Source organism: Carcharodon carcharias, chromosome 9 (assembly GCF_017639515.1).
Source record: "Carcharodon carcharias isolate sCarCar2 chromosome 9, sCarCar2.pri, whole genome shotgun sequence".
In the NCBI taxonomy this organism is placed as follows: domain Eukaryota; kingdom Metazoa; phylum Chordata; class Chondrichthyes; order Lamniformes; family Lamnidae; genus Carcharodon; species Carcharodon carcharias.
This window is the reverse complement of record NC_054475.1, coordinates 100,380,620-100,398,647: the sequence shown is the minus strand read 5'-3', so window position 1 is coordinate 100,398,647 and position 18,028 is coordinate 100,380,620. Positions and strand designations below refer to the sequence as shown.

At 40.8% G+C, this 18,028-nt stretch overlaps 1 protein-coding gene across 1 annotated transcript in view; it reads right to left on the bottom strand.

Annotated features, from left to right (window-relative positions):
- Positions 1–18,028, bottom strand: part of LOC121281899 (ecto-NOX disulfide-thiol exchanger 2-like) — a 339,103-nt gene that overhangs the window by 22,659 nt on the left and 298,416 nt on the right. The window contains exons 12-15 of the mRNA XM_041195055.1: positions 16,773–16,957; positions 14,714–14,821; positions 6,904–6,954; positions 1,785–1,890 (exon numbers count right to left, since the gene is read on the bottom strand). Coding sequence (XP_041050989.1) covers positions 1,785–1,890; positions 6,904–6,954; positions 14,714–14,821; positions 16,773–16,957 — 450 coding nt within the window. The remainder of the gene's footprint in view (positions 1–1,784; positions 1,891–6,903; positions 6,955–14,713; positions 14,822–16,772; positions 16,958–18,028) is intronic.

The window sequence follows — 18,028 nt, the reverse complement described above, 5'->3', positions numbered from 1 at the left end:
TTTTTGAAAGGGAAATAGTGTTTGCCAAATTTATTAGAGATATTTGAGGAAATATCAAGCAGGGTGGCTAAAGGGGAATCAGTACATGTGGTGTATTTGGCTTTCCAAAGGGCATTCAATAAGGCGCCACATAAGGTTATTGCAGAAGATGAGAGTTCATGATGTTAGGGGGTGACATATTAGCACGGATAGAGGATTAGCTAACTAACAGAAAGCAGAGAGTTGGGATAAATGGGTAATCTTCAGGTTGGCAAAATGTAACGAGTGCAGTGTTTCAGGGATAAGTGCTGGGGCATCATCCATTTATGGTCTATATTAATAAGCTCGATGAAGGAACTGACTGTATTGTAACCAAATTTGCTGATAATACAAAGATGGGTAGGAAAGCAAGTTGTGAGGACAATACAAAGAGTCTGCAAAGGAAAGTAGATAGGTTATATGATTTGTCAAAAATTTAGTAGCTGGAGTGTAATGTGGGAAAATGTGAGGTTGTCCAGGTAGTGTACACAGTTTTGGTTTCTTTACTGAAGGAAGGATATATTTTCATTAGAAGCAGTTCAGAGAAGGCTCACTAGGGATGAAAGGGTTGTCTAGTGATGAGAGGTTGAGCCTATACTCATTGGATTTGAGAAGGATGAGGTGTGATCTGATTGAAACGTATAAGATTCTAAAGGAGTTGACGGTAGATGCTGAGAGGATGTTTCCTCTCGTGGAGGAAATTAGAACTAGGGAGCACATTTTAAAAATAAGAGGCCACCCATTTAAGACAAAATGAGGAGCAACTGCTTCTCTAAGGGCATCATTAGCCTTTGGAATTCTCTTCCACAGAGAACAGTGGAGGCTGGGTCAGTGAATTTATTCAAGGATGAGCTAAACAGATTTTTGATCAACAAGGGAGTCAATGGTTATGGAGACAGGCAGGGAAATGGCATTAAGGCCACATTGAGATCAGGCATGATCCTATTTAATGCTGCAGCAGGCTCGATGGGCCGAATTGCCTATCCATGCTCCCATTTCTTAAGTCCTCAGGGGAGGGGAATAGATCGCCAGTCCAAAATTACAGTGGGCAGAATCTTCCGTTCGGTATGTGGGGCTGGGCCCGTAAAATGACACACAGTGACGTCACCGTGCATCCTGACATCACCGTGCGTCATTCCGATCTTCAGTTCGGCGGGTACCGTCAAAGGCCTGTTGAGGCCATTAATGAACGAATTAAAGTACTTGTCAGGGCTGCCCGTCCAACCTTAAGGTTGGCGAGCAGGCAAAGAGCCCACATGGCCTTCGCATTTTTCATGGAACCTCATCCATGGGCGGGATGAGGTTTCATGAAGGATTTATTAATGAAATAAAAATTTATATCAAAATTCATAAAAATGTCACATGAGGGGACATGTCCGAATAATTTTCTTAAATTCTTTTTCTCAACTTTTCATAATGAAATCAATCTCCCTGAGGCAGCTCCGTAAGTGTCATGTTGGGTGGCCCTTAATTGGGCCACTTATGTAAAATGGCGGCACGCAGCCAATCGTGGGTGGCGATCGGCTATGCACCTGCTCATGGCTGGCCCACCCAATAGGGAGAAAATTCTCCCCAGTATAATGGTGGTAAGTTCCTAATGATGACAGCAATTTCCCCCTTTTCTTTAAAACTTTATGAACATTAACATTCTGCTCAACTAATTGGTGACCAACCAGATGCATATTACAGCAACTTGCTGTTCTGTTTCATAAACGTGAACACTTAAATGGGTAAAATTCCTGTGCTCTACTTGTTCTGTCACTTACCCACAAGCAGTGCCTCCCTCTCTGATCGGACAGGCCCTGTGATGACCCTATCCAATTCACCATCCTTCTCTTGACTGGAACTCAGTATTATGTATCCTGTGCTGTTCTGTGGTAGAGTGAAACAGAAGTCATTAAACATTGCTTAGATGACATTAAAACACAGTTTCTACTATATTAATCTATAAAAAATGACAGCAATCTACCATTGGTAATCAGCAACCGATGCTTCACAGACCTTCATAAAAGGCAAGAAGTTCCCTGGAAGTTCCTGATAATAGCACTGAACTAGGTAACATAGAATGGAATGTGGCTAACCTTCCCACATAACGATCAAATTCAAAAGTTGGCATATAGGTAATGTCATGTTGGAGCAACACTTTATAAACACCAGTGCTAAAAAGCCGTTCATATCCCCCCATTTAACAACTCCTCCACCAAAATCTGTACTATCCTGCCAACCTATCTCTATACCACATACAAAAATGGAAACACTGGAAATTCACAGCTGCCGAGTCCAACATCTGAAAGAGAAAAGACAGATGGAGACCTTTATCAGAATTGGAAAGTAAAAGTAATCCCCTTAATAGGACAGGACATAAAAAGGGTATTTTTTGAAAATCATGCATTTTAAATAACTATAAAAAAAGTAAACAAATGAATTCCTGCAAAGGGATAGCAGAAAATCAAACTGTACTTACTAATGAGGTTAAGGATAATTAGTATTGGTTCATAAGAAAAGGCTTATAATGTTGCAAGGAATAGTAAAGTCTGAGAATTGGGAGCATTTTAGAAATCAACAAAAGGCCACCAAAAAGTTGATAAAGAGGGAAAAAACAGAATATAAGAGTAAACTAGCCAGGAAAATAAGAATAGATTGAAGTATGTAAATAGGAAGAGAGTAGCTAAAGCAAATATTGTTCCCTTAGAAGTGGAAACAGGGAAAATTATCATGGAGAATCAGGAAATTGCAGAGACATAGAACTACAACTTTGGGCCAGATTTGTGGGGGGAAGGTCAAGTCGGGAAACTTGCCAAACCAGCAGACCTGTTTCCTTTAAAAGCGCTTTGGCCCCATTCTAATGGTGAATGTGAAATCCTCAAACCCTCGCTCCACATGCTCCCTCCATGCCCCCATGGTGTTCCATTACACCCTTGCCACCCTCATGCCCCATACCATCTCCATGCCCCCCACGTCTCCCATGTTTCCTATATGGCCACTCATCCAATATCCACTATGACCAAAGTTCAGAGTATCTTTGAAATGGACATTAAAAAAAATAAACTTCAAACAATCTAATACAGCTGCCATATACAAAGTCACTGCATACTGAAAAAAATCTCTAAAACCCATTCAAAAATTCCCTCAAGTGGTAAATCTGTAATGAAACTAACATTTATCCATTTCCCAAATCAAAGACAGATAATTCCTTCAATAACCTCTTAAAACTGTCAGCCAAAACTGTCAATCCATTGGGAAAAGTATTACGATGCACGTTAAAATTTGATGACCATTGTGTAAGTTAAGGGCCAACCTATCTTTCAGAGTCCTATAATCAATCACTGCAGTAAAAATACAACTAACATACAATACAGCATTTAACTATTGAAACTGAAGAAACATTTTCTTCCCTGTCTAGGAAAAGGTGGTAATTACTGTGGTCAGATAATTTATTCTTTTTCACTTATTACTGGTAATTGTTCAGATTTAGAGGTAGTTTTAAGTAAGTCATATGAGTATTTGTGTGTGTTAGGAATAAGCTGTAGCTTGAAGTTTAAGCTTAATTGATTTTTTTTTTCTATTTGTAGGTTAAACCTGGGTTTTAGTCACTTTAGAATGTTGCCTGCAAGTCTGTGGGATTGTTTATATACCTGCATTTTACTGAGGCTTTCCAACCCTAGAAATGGTTTAGGGAAGTTAAAATAAAGTAGGAAAACTGTCCTACAGAAAGACAGAGAGTAACAGAAACGCAGTTTGAGCTCAGTTGGTCTATGGATATCACAGGGTTAGGAAACTGGACAGGACAGGGAACTGCAGGTGCCGATCTCCCAAAAGAACAGAAGAAAGTCCCAGAAACTAGGGGGCGAGGACAAAAAAAAAGTCCTAGGAAGACAGTTAAATCTTAAGAACAAGAATAGGAATGGGGAACAGGTTTTCTTCAGTGGAAGTGAAAGCAAAGAGCAGAGGGAAAGGCTCTGAATTGAAGAAAGCTGAAGGAAGCAGACTCTAGGCAAAGTGGGCTTGTGAGGAGCCAGGAGATCTGAGGAGACAGCCAAAGGTTGGTGGCTCCTTATTACTGACCTGTTGAAGCAGTGGTGTTTTGCTGGCATGGCTGAATATCTGAGAGAGTGCGTGTAAGGCGAAGCATGGGTGCACGTGGTGATACAGGGGAAAGGAACATCAAAGGAGAGATTGAAACGTTGGAGCTGGATCATTGTGGAAGATGATCAAGTGAAAGCATTGTTTCGGAGAAGATTCCAAAATGAGTCTTTTGAGCGTTGAGATTGGAAACCCTCGTGTGAAAGACAGTTTCTGTGAGACTGATTGACTCACAGTGTGACAAGCGTCTATGGGGAGTTGATAAGAGATCCATAGCATCTGTTTGTTGGCATCTGTCACTTGATCTTGGAGTGTGGTGAGTCCTACTGGTCGCTTATTGGTTTACATATACTGTATATTTACTGTGAACATTAGAGCATAAGGTAGACTTTTTGTAATTTGTGTTATTTTTATGAATCTCTATATATCTGTAAAGGATGGTTATAGGTGAAAGAGTAGTGTAATATAGTTCATTTTTTTGTTTAATAAATATTTTATTCTTTTGTTAAAAGTACATCAGAAGACTGAGACTCTGTTCAGTAGCCACCCTTCACATTTCTAAACAAAAAATAAAAGTTAGGATCTATCAAGCCAGGTTTCACCCAGGGATCTGACTTGTCCAGCTGTAAAATCAGCTGGGATCATAACAATGACTAATACTTTGCGTAATAGAGTCACCACTGTGCTCACAGACTGTTACATTGCAACATAGTACTACACTGCTTTTTGTTTGTTCTTTTTTTCATACCTTGCCAATAGTAGTTGATACACCAATTTTCTTTTCTCTATTGGTCAAGCCAGGCCCATTAGGGGAAAAAACCCAGGTCATTTGGAAGGGGTTGAGGTGGTGGTGGGTTGGGGGTGGGGGGGTGGAATCTAAAAAATCTCTCTATGCCCTCTTTTGATGATGAAAACTAGTCTGAGACCACTTGGGTCTCACAACCCTACTTGGAAAACCACTGCATGTCGTAATAGTTGTAAAAAGTTCTTCTTGCTGTCATTCACAAACTTCTTCCTAACAGTCAAAAAGGCAATTCACCACCAACTTCTCAAGGGCAAATTTAAATTTGCTCATGAGATGTGTGCATCACTGGCTAGGCAAGCATTTATTGCCCATCTCTAACTGCCCTTGAGAAGATGGTGGTGAGCTGCCTTCTTGAACAATTTCAGCCCATGTGGTGTAGGTACACCCACAGTGCTGTTGGAGAGGGAGTTCCAGGATTTTGACCCAGCGACAGTGAAGGAACAGTGATAAACTTCCAAGTTAGGATGGTAAGTGACTTGGAAGGGAACTTCAAGATGGTGGTGTTCCCATCTATCTGCCGCCCATGTCCTTCTCGATGGTAGTTATCGTGGGTTTGGAAGGTGCTAAGTAGGCTTGGTGAGTTTCTGCAGTGCCTTTTGCAGATGGTACACACTGCTGCCTCTGTTCATTGATAGTGGAGGGAGTGGGTGTTTGTGGATAGGGTGCCAATCAAACGGGATGCTTTGTCCTGGATGGTGTCAAGCTTCTTGGGCATTGTTGGAGCTGCACTCATCCAGGCAAATGGAGTGTATTCCATCACACTCCTGACTTGTGCGTTGTAGATGGTGGAGAGGCTTTGGGGAGTCAGAAGTGAGTTACTCACCACAAGATTCCTAGCCTTTGACCTGCTCTTGTAGCCACAGTATTTATATGGTTAGACCAGTTCAGCTTCTGGTCAATGAAAACCCCCAGGATGTTGATAGGAGGGGATTCAGCGATGGCAATGCCACTCTGAGCATCTAGGGGTGATGATTAGATTGTCTCTTGCTGGAGATGCTCATTTCCTGGCACTGTTGCTTGCCACTTGTCAGCCCAAGCCTGGATATTGTCCAGATCTTGCTGCATGTGGACATGGACTGTTTCAGTCAGTATGAGGAGTCATGAATGTTGCTGAACATTGTGCAATCATCAGCAAACATCCCCACTTCCTGACCTAATGATGGAAGGAAGGTCATTGATGAAGCAACTGAAGATGGTTGGGCCTAGAACACTACCCTGAGGAACTCCTGCTGTGATGTCCTGGAACTGAGATGATTGAACTCCAACAACCATAAACATCTTCCTTTGTACTAAGTATGATTCCCTGATTCACACTGACCCCAGTTTTGCTAGGGCTCCTTGATGCCACGTTCAGTCAAATGCTGCCTTGATGTCAAGGGTAGTCACTCTCACCTCACCTCTGGAGTTCAGCTCTTTTGTCCATGTTTGAACCAAGGCTGTAATGAGGTCAGAAGCTGAGTGACCCTCGCAGAACCCAAACTAAGTGGCAGATTATTGCTGAACAAGTGCCACTTGATAGCACTGTTGTCCAAGGATGGGCAATAAATGCTGGTCTAGCCAGCAACACCGACATCCCACTAATGAATAAAAAAACTTGCCTATGTCTGATTTGTTCTTATGCAGTCTTGTGCTGCACACATGGTTTATTTAAATCTTTTCAATTCCATTTGATATGTGATGTTCTCTAATTTGTCCCATGTACAGACAGAAACTGTGCTTTTCAAGCCTTTGTGCATAACTGACCTCTGAGTAGCGTCAGGCCCGTCCGAGTAATGTTTCCAGGCTAACTCGCACTGAACACAGTACTCAAAATGCAACTTCCAGGTTGTTAAGTATTTGTAAACTATTTGGTAGAACCTGGACTTCCTGCCAACATCTGCAAATTAATTTGTGTCAAGAGAAAATTAACGTCCAGTGAATTGCTTCCAAAATGAATAGATGTGAATTGTAACACTTTGCAAAACAAGGGTTTTGTTCAAACAAAAAAAGGCACTCACATTTCCTTGGTTATCACTTTCTTCCATATCTTGTCGACTTGCACTCTCCTCCTAAATTGAAATAGCACAAATTAATTTGCCATCCTGAGAAAATAACACCCAGTCAAGTTTTGCAATCCACTCTTGTGCATTATTATGAATTTCAGATCATTTACATGTGGTTAGCTAACACGTGTCTGATATGCAGCTTTTATGTACAGACGGACAAAGTTACAAAAGCAATTGAACAGCAGAGGATTTTTTAGCAACTCGTATCGTTTCCACAAGGGAATTTCCACAAACAAGCTCTTTCAATGCTGGCTGGGTAGGATGCAGCGAATTTCCAAACAAATAAACCACACTTTATAGTAAATTAAATTGTACAAAAGCAGTAACATTGGAAGTAAGAGTCAACATCAACTGCCATTAAGGTGGTCTCCTGTAAAATGGGGATGTAATTTCATGACAAGGATAGCAATTTTATCCTAAGAAAAAATCCAGAGAAATAAGATATGGATAATCTGAGCGTGGACACTGAAAGAACAAACAGCACTAGCACCAGTACTGGGGAAAGTGGGAGTTTTACCATTGGGATGGTCTTCACCTGAACTATGCTGGGGCCAGTGTTCTGGTGAGTCGGGTAACTAGAGCGATAGAAAGGCATTAAGCTAAATAGTGGGGGCAAGTGTTAAGTGAGGGAAGATATGATAAGTTAAAGGGAGAGGGGAAGGTAACAGAGTAAGATAGCTAATGATAATCAGAGCATGGCAGGAAGGGGCAGAGCATACAAACTTAAGAGTGTGCCTGCAGATATGACTAGAGGTTGCAAAAATAGTAAAAAGACAGAACTAAAGGCTCTGTACCTTAGTGTACATAGCATTCACAATAAAATGGATGTATTATCAGCTTAAACAGACATAAATATTTATGATCTGATAGCCATTACAGAGACATGGCTGCAAGATGACAAAGGCCAGGGCCTAAACGTTCAAGGTACATGACATTTTGGAAGGGCAGGAAGGTAGGAAAAGGTGGTGAGTAGCTCTGTTAAGTCAGGATGACATTGGTGCAATAATGAGAGAGCAATAGTTCTAAAGATCAAGGCGTGAAATCGGTTTGAGTAGAGATAATAAATAGAAAGGGTAAGTTGTCCTTTGTGGAAGTAGTTTATATGCCTCCTAACAGTAACTACCCTGTAGGGTGGGGTATATAGGAAGAAATAATGGGGTCTTGGAAGAAAGGTATGTGATAACTGTGGATGATTTTAATGTACATACAGAATGGACAAATCAGACTGGCAAAGGTAGCCTGAAGATGAATTCATAGAGTGTTTTTGGGACAGTTTCTTAGAGCAACACGTTCTAAAGCCAATCAGAGGCCTGGTAATGTGCAATGAGACAGAATTAATCACCTCGTAGTAAAGGCGCCCACAGGTAGGAGTAAACATAACATGATTTAGGATTCAGTTTGAGGGAGAGAAGAACAGGTCTAAGACTAGTGCTTCATATTATACTCCATCTGCTAAATTTTTGCTCATTCGCTTCATCTATCTATATCCCTATGCAGACTCCTTATGTCCTCTTCACAACTTACTCTCCTACTTTGTGTTGTCAGCAAATTTAGCAACCATACTTTTGGCCCCTTCATCCAAGTCATTGATATAGATTGTAAATAGTTGAGGACCCAGAACTGATCCCTGTGGTACTCCACTTGTTACATCTTGCCAACCCAAAAATGATTTATCCCTACTGTATGCTTCCTGTTAGCTAACCAATCCTCTATCCACACCAATATGTTTTCCCCTATACCATCTTGTGAAGCAAGTTTTAATGTGGTACTTCATCAAATGCCTCTTGGAAATCCAAACACACCATATCTACAGTTATCCATGTTGCTTGTTACTTCCTTGAAGAACTCTAATAAATTGGTCAAACACAATTTCCCTTTCACAAAACCATGTTAACTCTGCTTGATTGCATTCAGAATTTCTAAATGCCCTATCATAATCTCCTTAATAATAGGTTCTATCATTTTCCCTGTGACAGATGTTGGGCTAAACTGCCTATATTTTCCCACTTTCTGACTCCCTCCTTTCTTAATTAGAGGAGTTGCATTCGTTATTTTTCAATCTAATGGGACCTTTCCAGAATCTAGGGAATTTTGGGAAATTAAAACCAATGCATCTACCACCTCAGCAGCTGCTACTTTTAAGACCCTAGGATGAAGTGGATCTGAGGACTTGTCAGCCTTTAGTTCCAATAATTTTCTCTACGCTTTCCCTGGTGATTGTAATTGTTTTAAGTTCCTTCCTCCCTTTCATCTCTTACAATTATTTTTGGAGTTATTGTGAAAACAGACACAAAATATCTGTTCAATGCATCCGCATTTCCACATTTTCCACTATTAATTCCCCAAACTCTCTCTTTGGAGGACCAATGCTCACTTTAGTTACTGTTTTCCTTTTTAATTACCTGTAGAAACCCTTACTATCTGTTTTTATATTTCTAGCTAAGTTCCCCTTTGTTTTGTTTTTGTCATTCTTTGCTGTTTTTTAATATCCTGTCCAGCCTTCTGACCACCCACTAATCTTCGTGGAATTGTATGCTTTTTCTTTCAATTTGATATTATTTTCAACCTCTTTAGTTAGCCACGGTGGTACATCCTTCCCCTAGAGTCTACCTTACTCACTGGAATGCATCATTGCTGAGTGTTGTAAAATATCTCCTTAAATATCTGCCAGTGCATCTCTACTGACCTATCCTTAAAATAATTTCCCAGTTCCCAGGGAAGTTTTGCTCCAGTTGTACAGGGCATTGATAAGGGCACATCTGGAGTGCTGTGGACAGTTGTCATCTCCTTATTTAATATTTGCATTAGATGATGTGCACAGAAGGTTCACTCAACTTATTCCTGGGATGAAGGGGTTGTTTTATGAGGAAAAGTTGGACAGGTCGGGCCTGTATCGAGTCATAGAATCAAAGATGTCGACAGCACAGAAAAAGGCTCTTCGGCCCATCAAGTCTGCACCAGTCAAACAAGTACCTAACTATTCTAATCCCATTTTCCAGCACTAGGCTCACAGCCTTGTATGCCATGGCATCGCAAGTGCACATCCAAATGTTTCTTAAATGTTATGAGGGTTTCTGTCTATACCACCCTTTTAGGCAGTGAGTTCCAGATTCCCACCACCCTCTGGGGGAAAAATTCTTCCTCACATCCCCTCTAACCCTCCTGCCCCTTAACTTAAATCTATGCCCCCTGGTTATTGATCCCTCCACCAAGGGGAAAAGTTCATTCCTGTCTACCCTATCTATGCCCCTCATAATTTTATACACCTCAATCATGTCCCCCCTCAATCTCCTCTGCTCCAAGGAAAATAACCCCAGTCTATCCAATATCTCCACAAAATTAAAACTCTCCAGCCCAGGCAACATCCTGGTAAATCTCCTCTGCACTCTCTCCAGTCCAATCACATCCTTCCTATAATGCGGATTCCAGAACTGCACGCAATACTCTAGCTGTGGCCTAACCAGCATTTTATGTAGTTCCAGCATAACTTCCCTGCTCTTATATTCTATGCCTCAGCTAATAAAGGCAAGTATCCCGTAAGTCTTCTTAACCACCTTATCTACCTGTCCCGCTACCTTAAGGGACCAGTTGACAAGCACGTCAAGGTCTATCTGATCCTCGGTACTTTCCAGGGTCCTACCACTGATCGTGTATTCCCGTACCTTGTTTGTCCTGCCCAAGTGCATCACCTCATACTTATCCGGATTAAATTCAATTTGCCATTGATCAGCCCATCCGACCAGCCCGTCTATACCCTCCTGTATTCTAAGGCAATCCTCCTCACTATTTAACACCCCACCAATTTTCAAGTTATCCATGAACTTACTGATCAACTCTCCTATATTCAAGTCTAACTTGCTTATATATTGCACAAACAGCAAGGGGCCCAATGCCGATCCCTGTGGAACCCCACTGGACACAGGCATCCAGTCACAAAAACACCCTCAACCATCACCCTCTGCTTCCTGCCACTCAGCCAATTCTGGATCCAATTTGCCAAAATGCTTTGGATCCCATGGGCTCTTACATTCGTTATCAGTCTCCCATGTGGGACCTTATCCAAAGTCTTGCTGAAGTCCAAGTAGACTACATCAAATGCATTGTCCTCATCTACACACCTGGTCACCTCTTGAAAGAATTCAATCAAATTGGTCAGACACGACCTCCCCTTAACAAAACCATGCTGACTGTCCTTGATTAATCCCTGCCTTTCCAAGTGTAGATTAATTCTGTTCCTCAGAATTGCTTCTAATAGTTTCCTCACCACTCAGGTTAGACTGACTGGCCTGTAGTTCCCTGGTTTACCCCTTCCTCCCATCTTGAATAATGGTACCACATTGGCTGTCCTCCAGTCCTCTGGCACCTCTCCTGTGGCCAGAAAGGTATTGAAAATTATTGCCAGCACCCCTGCTATCTCTTCCCTTGCCTCACTCAACAGCCTGGAATACGTTTCAACCGGGCCTGGAGATTTATCTATTTCTAAGCTTGTGAGACCACTTAGAACTTCCTCCCTTTCTATGCTAATTTCTTCAATTATATCACAGTCCTTCAGCCTGATTTCCATAACCACGTCGTCCCTCTCACTTGTGAACACCGGCACAAAGTATTCATTTAGAACCTTACCCACGCCTTCCAGCTCCACACACAAATTACCACTACGATCCTTAATGGGCCCTACTCTTTCCCTAGTTATCCTCTTACTCTTCGTGTACTTGTAAAATAGCTTTGGGTTTTCTTTTATTTTACCTTTCAATGCTTTTTCATGCCCTCTTTTTGCTCTCCTAATTTCATTTTTAAGTTCCCCCCTACACATTCTATACTCCTCTCGGGCTTCCACTGTTTTGAGCCCTCAGTATCTGCCATAAGTCTCCCTTTTTCTCTTTATCCAATCCTGTATATTCCTCGACATCCAGGGTTCCCTGGATTTGTTGGTCCCACCCTTTGTCTTTATTGGAATATGTTGGCCCTGTGCTCTCCCTATTTCCTTCTTGAATGGGTCCCACTGCTCTGATGCAGATTTACCTAAAATTAGCTGCTCCCAGTTCACTCTGGCCAAATCATATCTGATCTTATTAAAATCGACCTTCCCCCAGTTTAGAACTCTGATTTCTGGCCCATCCTTATCCTTTTCCATAAAAACAACTGAGTTATGATTACTATCTGCAAAATACTCCCCCACTGATACCTCTACCGCTTGCCCGGCTTCATTCCCTAAAATTAAATCCAGGACCGTCCCCTCTATTGTAGGATTTTCTATGTATTGGCTTAAAAAGCTCTCCTGGATGCATTTTAAGAATTCTGCTCCCTCTAAACCTATCACACTATGACTAATCCAGTTAATGTTGGGGAAGTTGAAATCCCCCATTATTACTACCCTATTATTTTTACACTTCGCTGAAATTTGCTGACATATCTGCTGTTCTATTTCTCTTTGACTGTTTGGGGGCCTATAATACACTCCCAGCAACGTGATTGCTCCTTTTTTGTTTTTCAGTTCTACCCATATGGCTTCATTTGAGCAGCCTAAGATGTCATCCCTCCTTACTGCTGTAATTGATTCCTTGATCAATATTGCGATACCCCCTCCTCTTTTACCTCCTTCCCTGTCTCGTCTGAAGACCCTACATCCTGGAATATTGAGCTGCCAATCCTGCCCCTCTCTCAACCATGTCTGTGACAGCAATTACATCATACTTCCATGTGTATCCATTGAGTTTAGAAGAATGAGGGGTGATTTATTGAAACATAAAAGATCGTAAGGGGACTTGATATGGAGGGTGTTGAAAGGATGTCTCCCTTCATGGGAGAGACTTGGACTAGGGGATACCAGTTTGAAAATAAGGGGCCTCCCATTTAAGTCTGAGATGAGGAGGATATTTTTCTCTCACAGGATTGTCAGTCTGTGGAATTCTCTTCCCCATGGAACAGTGGGAGCAGGGTCATTGAATATTTTTAAGGTTGAATTAGATGGATTTTTGACTGTCAAGGGGTCAAAGGGTATATGTGGTAGACAGGAAAGTAGAGGCCACAATCAATTCAGCCATGATCTTATCAAATGGCGAAGCAGGCTCTTTGGGGGCGGGGGGGGGGGTCGAATGGCCTACTCCTCCCTGCTCCTAATTCACTTGTTCGTATAATAAAATTTGCTGATGATACAAAAGTAAGGGGTTTGGCAACAGCAAGGACTAGAAAAGACTTCAGGAGGGCACAATGTTAGAATGGACAGGCAGATGGTAAATGCAACTGAATGTGGATAAGCCTGAGATAAGAAGTTTTGGGAGGAAACCAAAGGTTGGGAGCATGGAACAACACTGAAGAACACAAATGATCTAGGGGTTCAAATATATAATTCTCTTAAAATGCGAGTGCAGGTAGATAAAGCCCTAAAAAGCACCAGCAGCACTTTGGATTTCATATGTAGGGATGTAGAGTCATGAAGAAATTATAAATTTGTACAGGGCAATATTTAGGGAACAGCTGGAATAACACTCATTTTTTGGGGCACTCTATTGTAGAAAGGGCATGAAAGTTATAGAAAGCATAGAGATGCAAAACTAGAGTTATGAGGAGAGGCACAAGATACTGGGACTACTTTGAATCAGAGAGCGGATTAAGTGCAGATTTAATAAAGGAAACGATCTGTAACATTCCATTCGTCTACATTCTCAGTTCAAAGCTTATGAAAGCTGATGGCCGTACTTCAGTTAATGCAATTACTGTAGGTGATATGTGACGAACTCATTCCCACCTAAACAATAACAATTCTTCAGTCCTTTTATTTTTGATTTTTTTGTGCAGCTAAACTTAAGGTGGACTTTATTTAAATATCATCCAATTCTGAACTGAATGGTGAAAAGGCTAGACTTATCAATCTTTAAATTTTTCAGTAACTGTTGAGTCAAACTATATGCAACTGCCAATAACCTAGGAGACTGAATGTTCAACTTCTTTGTAGAGTCTTATGATTCACATTTAGGGCTATCTTTTATTTGCTCACATCTATTGCAATACATTTCCTTATCCAGGGTTGGGGGGAGGGGGGGAGGGGGGATTGAAATGCAGAAGGTTTTAGAAAAATCAAGAATAAGAGAGTCATTTTGTTTAGGATGGAAATGGTTCACAGCACACAGCCTCCACTAGCTCATAGAAATGAAATGCTCCATATTTATGAGCTGGTGAGGGGATGGAGGTGAGAATCTACTTCAACTATAGCTGATTAGGGAAGCCCACAGCCAAGATTGACGTAAAAGCATTGATATTTGGCTTGCAATAGTTGTAAGGTTCTGTGACATGCACATTAATTGTTTATTTAAGAACCACAAAGTCAAAGATCATAAAAATTTCTCTTTATAGCTGCCTATAAACTTACTGCCTGAAAGGATGGTTGAGTCAGAAGCTCTTGTAACATTTAAGAAGTATTTAGATATTCACTTGCGTTGCCATAGCCTCCAGGGAAATAGGCCAAGTGCTGGAAAACGGGATGAGTGCTGTCAGCTCTTTGTTGATTGGCACGTGGAATGGCCCCCTTCAGTGCTGTAAATGTTTATGAGTCTACAGGTACTGTAGCAGTGGGTTTGGAAGTTTTTAGTGGATTACCAAGGATCAAAGAACAGCTAAACCATAAAAATAATTGTTCTTGGCTTATCATTGAGTCCTACTTAAAAAAAGGCCAAGGAGCTATAACTGAAAGAATTACTTTCAATGGATATGTTCAAAAGCAGAAATCACTGGAAGTTTGCTGATTCAGTTCCCATGCTCTCACCTTTCCTTTAAGTGCCTCCAATAACATCTCTGCTTTCCGTTTTTCTTCCTTTGCCTTTTGGAATTCAGATTCTTTCTTCTTGCAATCTTCTCGCAAGTTCAGAAGTTGCTGTTAATAATGAGGGAGCAACACAACAAATTCACCAAAGTAAACCGTATTTTATTCTTCCTCATTACATATCTTTTACGTTTCATCTCTTCCTTTTACGTTGATAGGGGATAATACTTATAAAATTGTTGATTATAATGCTTATTGCACAAGTGAAGATTGCATTATTGATGGGCAAGTAAGGTACCACCTGTAATACCAGCAAGTTTTTTTTTGCATTACAGTACTGCAGAATCCTTAGGATACCCAGTGGTGGTGTCCTGCGCTTTGAGCCTTGTTCCTTCACCTAAACTCATTGCCAATAATACATTTTTTTAACTATGATGAATCAGTTGCTGTAGCTAACTTTGATTGGTGATGCACAGTAGAGATGTTCTGGTCAGGTTAAAACCTTATGTGCATTCCCTGAAAACATTTAGTAAAGTAACAGGCCAGATCAATGCAGTAAGTGTGAAGTATATGTGATACAACATCATAGTAATTCAGAGTACACAGTTATAAATGCCTGTTGTTCAGGGATTTGTATCTCCAATGTGTGCAAGATAGGGTGCAGTGCCAGTTCTTGGAAAGCAGAAAAAAAAGCGCCAATGTGAAGCCAGTAAAATAAGCAGCTGCCGGTTTGCAAAACTGCATCTGTGTTGTATGCAGATGAATGGAAATCAGTTCAATATAAAAGCGAGAACTTTCTTTTAAAATCTTGGAAAATACCAGGGTCCATCTGCAGGATACATTCAATTGTTATAGGCTGCTTGGAAACTGAGATGATAATGCTAGCAGCAATAATTCCTACAACCATTCTAAGTGGACATCCTGATGAGAGCTTTGTTTACTTAAAATGCTTCACGGGCTATATTAAAGACCAGATATTGCATTTTTGGGAGTGGTTTTACATTAATTGTCATATTCTCAAAAATACCATTCTGAGCTCCACTACTGATATTCATAAAATATTCTTGCATATTTCACTAAAGCTCTTACAGGTGTACATTTATAGGTTGATTTATGAGTTAGATATCATTGGTCACTACTCAAGTTTATTTTCTCACTTCATGATATCAGAACTTATGAATTTACTTTGTCTTGTAACATGTTTTGCCCTACACGCTGGAGTCTACTTGCTGTAACACAAGATGTATTTGCATGCAAGCTTCCTGAGATGTCAAACCAAACATGATTCAATATGATACTGCTCATTTATAAGCAAATTCAAAATTTTGTTCCGAGGTGCTAAATGGATCTTTTGCATTTAAACTAAGGATTATTGGACAGCTCCATTTCCTTATGGAATGGCTTTGTTGGAGAGATGCAATGCTCTGTATTCAATTTTATGTTTGGTTAAGAGGATAAAGTTGCCTGATATACTACACTTGGAGCTCAGATAAAAGTGTTAATTATTAAACTTGTTATTGCGCTAAACAGTTGAAATCTCATCATAAAGTCATACTTTGCTGCTGCAAAGTTTTTATGAACCAAGAATTTAATTTTTACTCTCCACTAAAAAGGAGGGATCTAAGGAATGAAAGAGAGTGGGAGTATGGCTGGAGTTGCTTATTTTCTTAAGTTTTTTTTATTCGTTTACGGGATGTGGGCATCACTGGCTATTGTCCATTCCTAATTGCCCTTGTTCAGAGGGCATTTAAGAGCCAACCACATTGCTGAGAGTCTGGAGTCCCATGTAGGCTAGACCAGGTAAGGATTGCAGTGGTGTCGTGGTCATCAAACTTTTATTTTAATTTCAGATTTTTATTGAATTCATATTTCACCATCTGCCTGGTGGGATTCAAACCAGGGTCCCCAGAGCATTACCCTGGGTCTTCAGGAATACTGGTCCAGTGACAATTCCACTATCCTGCCGCCTCCCCTTAATATACTTTTAGATTGTTTGGAAATGTCAAGAACATTTTTTTCAGTTATTTTAATGTCTTACTTTTTATAAAAGAGCCATCAGTACCTGCTGCATCCCCTGCAATGTCTGTTGCAGTAGTTTTAATTGTTGGTCCTTTGTGGTCTCTTCTTCAGTGTGGTAAAGCTTACCCTGCTCTTGTTTTAGTAAATCTACCTCGTTTCTATAGGCATCCAACTGCCAACGTAGGCTGTCATTCTCTTGTTTAAGTGCTTCAGCCTGAGCAGCTAGTGCTGTAATGGTGGTAAAAGAAAAATATTTAATATCAAATTGTTAAACACAGTGGTCTGGAGTTCCCACATATTTTCCACCCAGATATTAGTGAAATCTGGGCAAATTGATTACAAGAGCAGAAAACATTTCAGAGTTTAAAACATAATAAGTTATGTCCATAACCACTTATACTTTGTGATCTTTTCTCAGTGGTTCAAAAGTCAATTTGCTTGAAGCAGTCCCTGTCTAAAAGCTGGCAATGTCTCCAGATCAGCTTTGAATTTTGCCGCTGATTGCACCAGTACAGGAGCATCATCACAATGCACTCAGAATTTCAGGTGCAAATACACCTGTGGTCACCTTAATCCATTGGTCATGAATGATCTGCAGCTGCAGTGACCTGCAGTCAATTAAAGTCTCACTCACATCTGTGTGCTGTACTGAAGCTACAATTACATAATTCATAATCAAATAGTCATCTGGTAGCACAGAACTTGAGTATTGCTGAAAAAGAGACATATTTAAGCTTTTCATCTTGCACTCAACTCAAACGAACATATGAAATAGGACCAGAAATAGACCATTTGGCCCTTCGAACCTGCTCCACCATTCATTAAGATCATGGCTGATCTGTTTGTGTGCCGAATTCTACATTTCCATCTATCCTGATAACCTTTAGATTCCCTTGCCTGACAAGAATCTGTTGCTTCTTTGAAACTCTACTAACACTTCCCTGTCTCTCATTGTCACCTAGGGCAGAATTTCTAGCTTGGCGGGCGAGTGCCCGACTCGCTCGAGCGTTAAATAAAGCACGCTGACATCGGCCAAATGTGCCGACATCAACATGCACTCTCGCGATATTTCGCTGGGAAGGCACGTGATGGAGAAGGATGTGCGCCCGCCATTAATTAAGTGGCCAGTTAAGACCTTTGAGACACCAAGTGTCTGCAACTTTATGAAGCCTGTGCGATTTTTAGGCTGTCACATGGACAAAATGGGCAGGCCACAACTTGCAAAACCTCATTCATGGGCGGGATAAAAGGGATCAGTGGCCTAATCAAACCGATTAGTGAGGAGTGCAGGATATCACT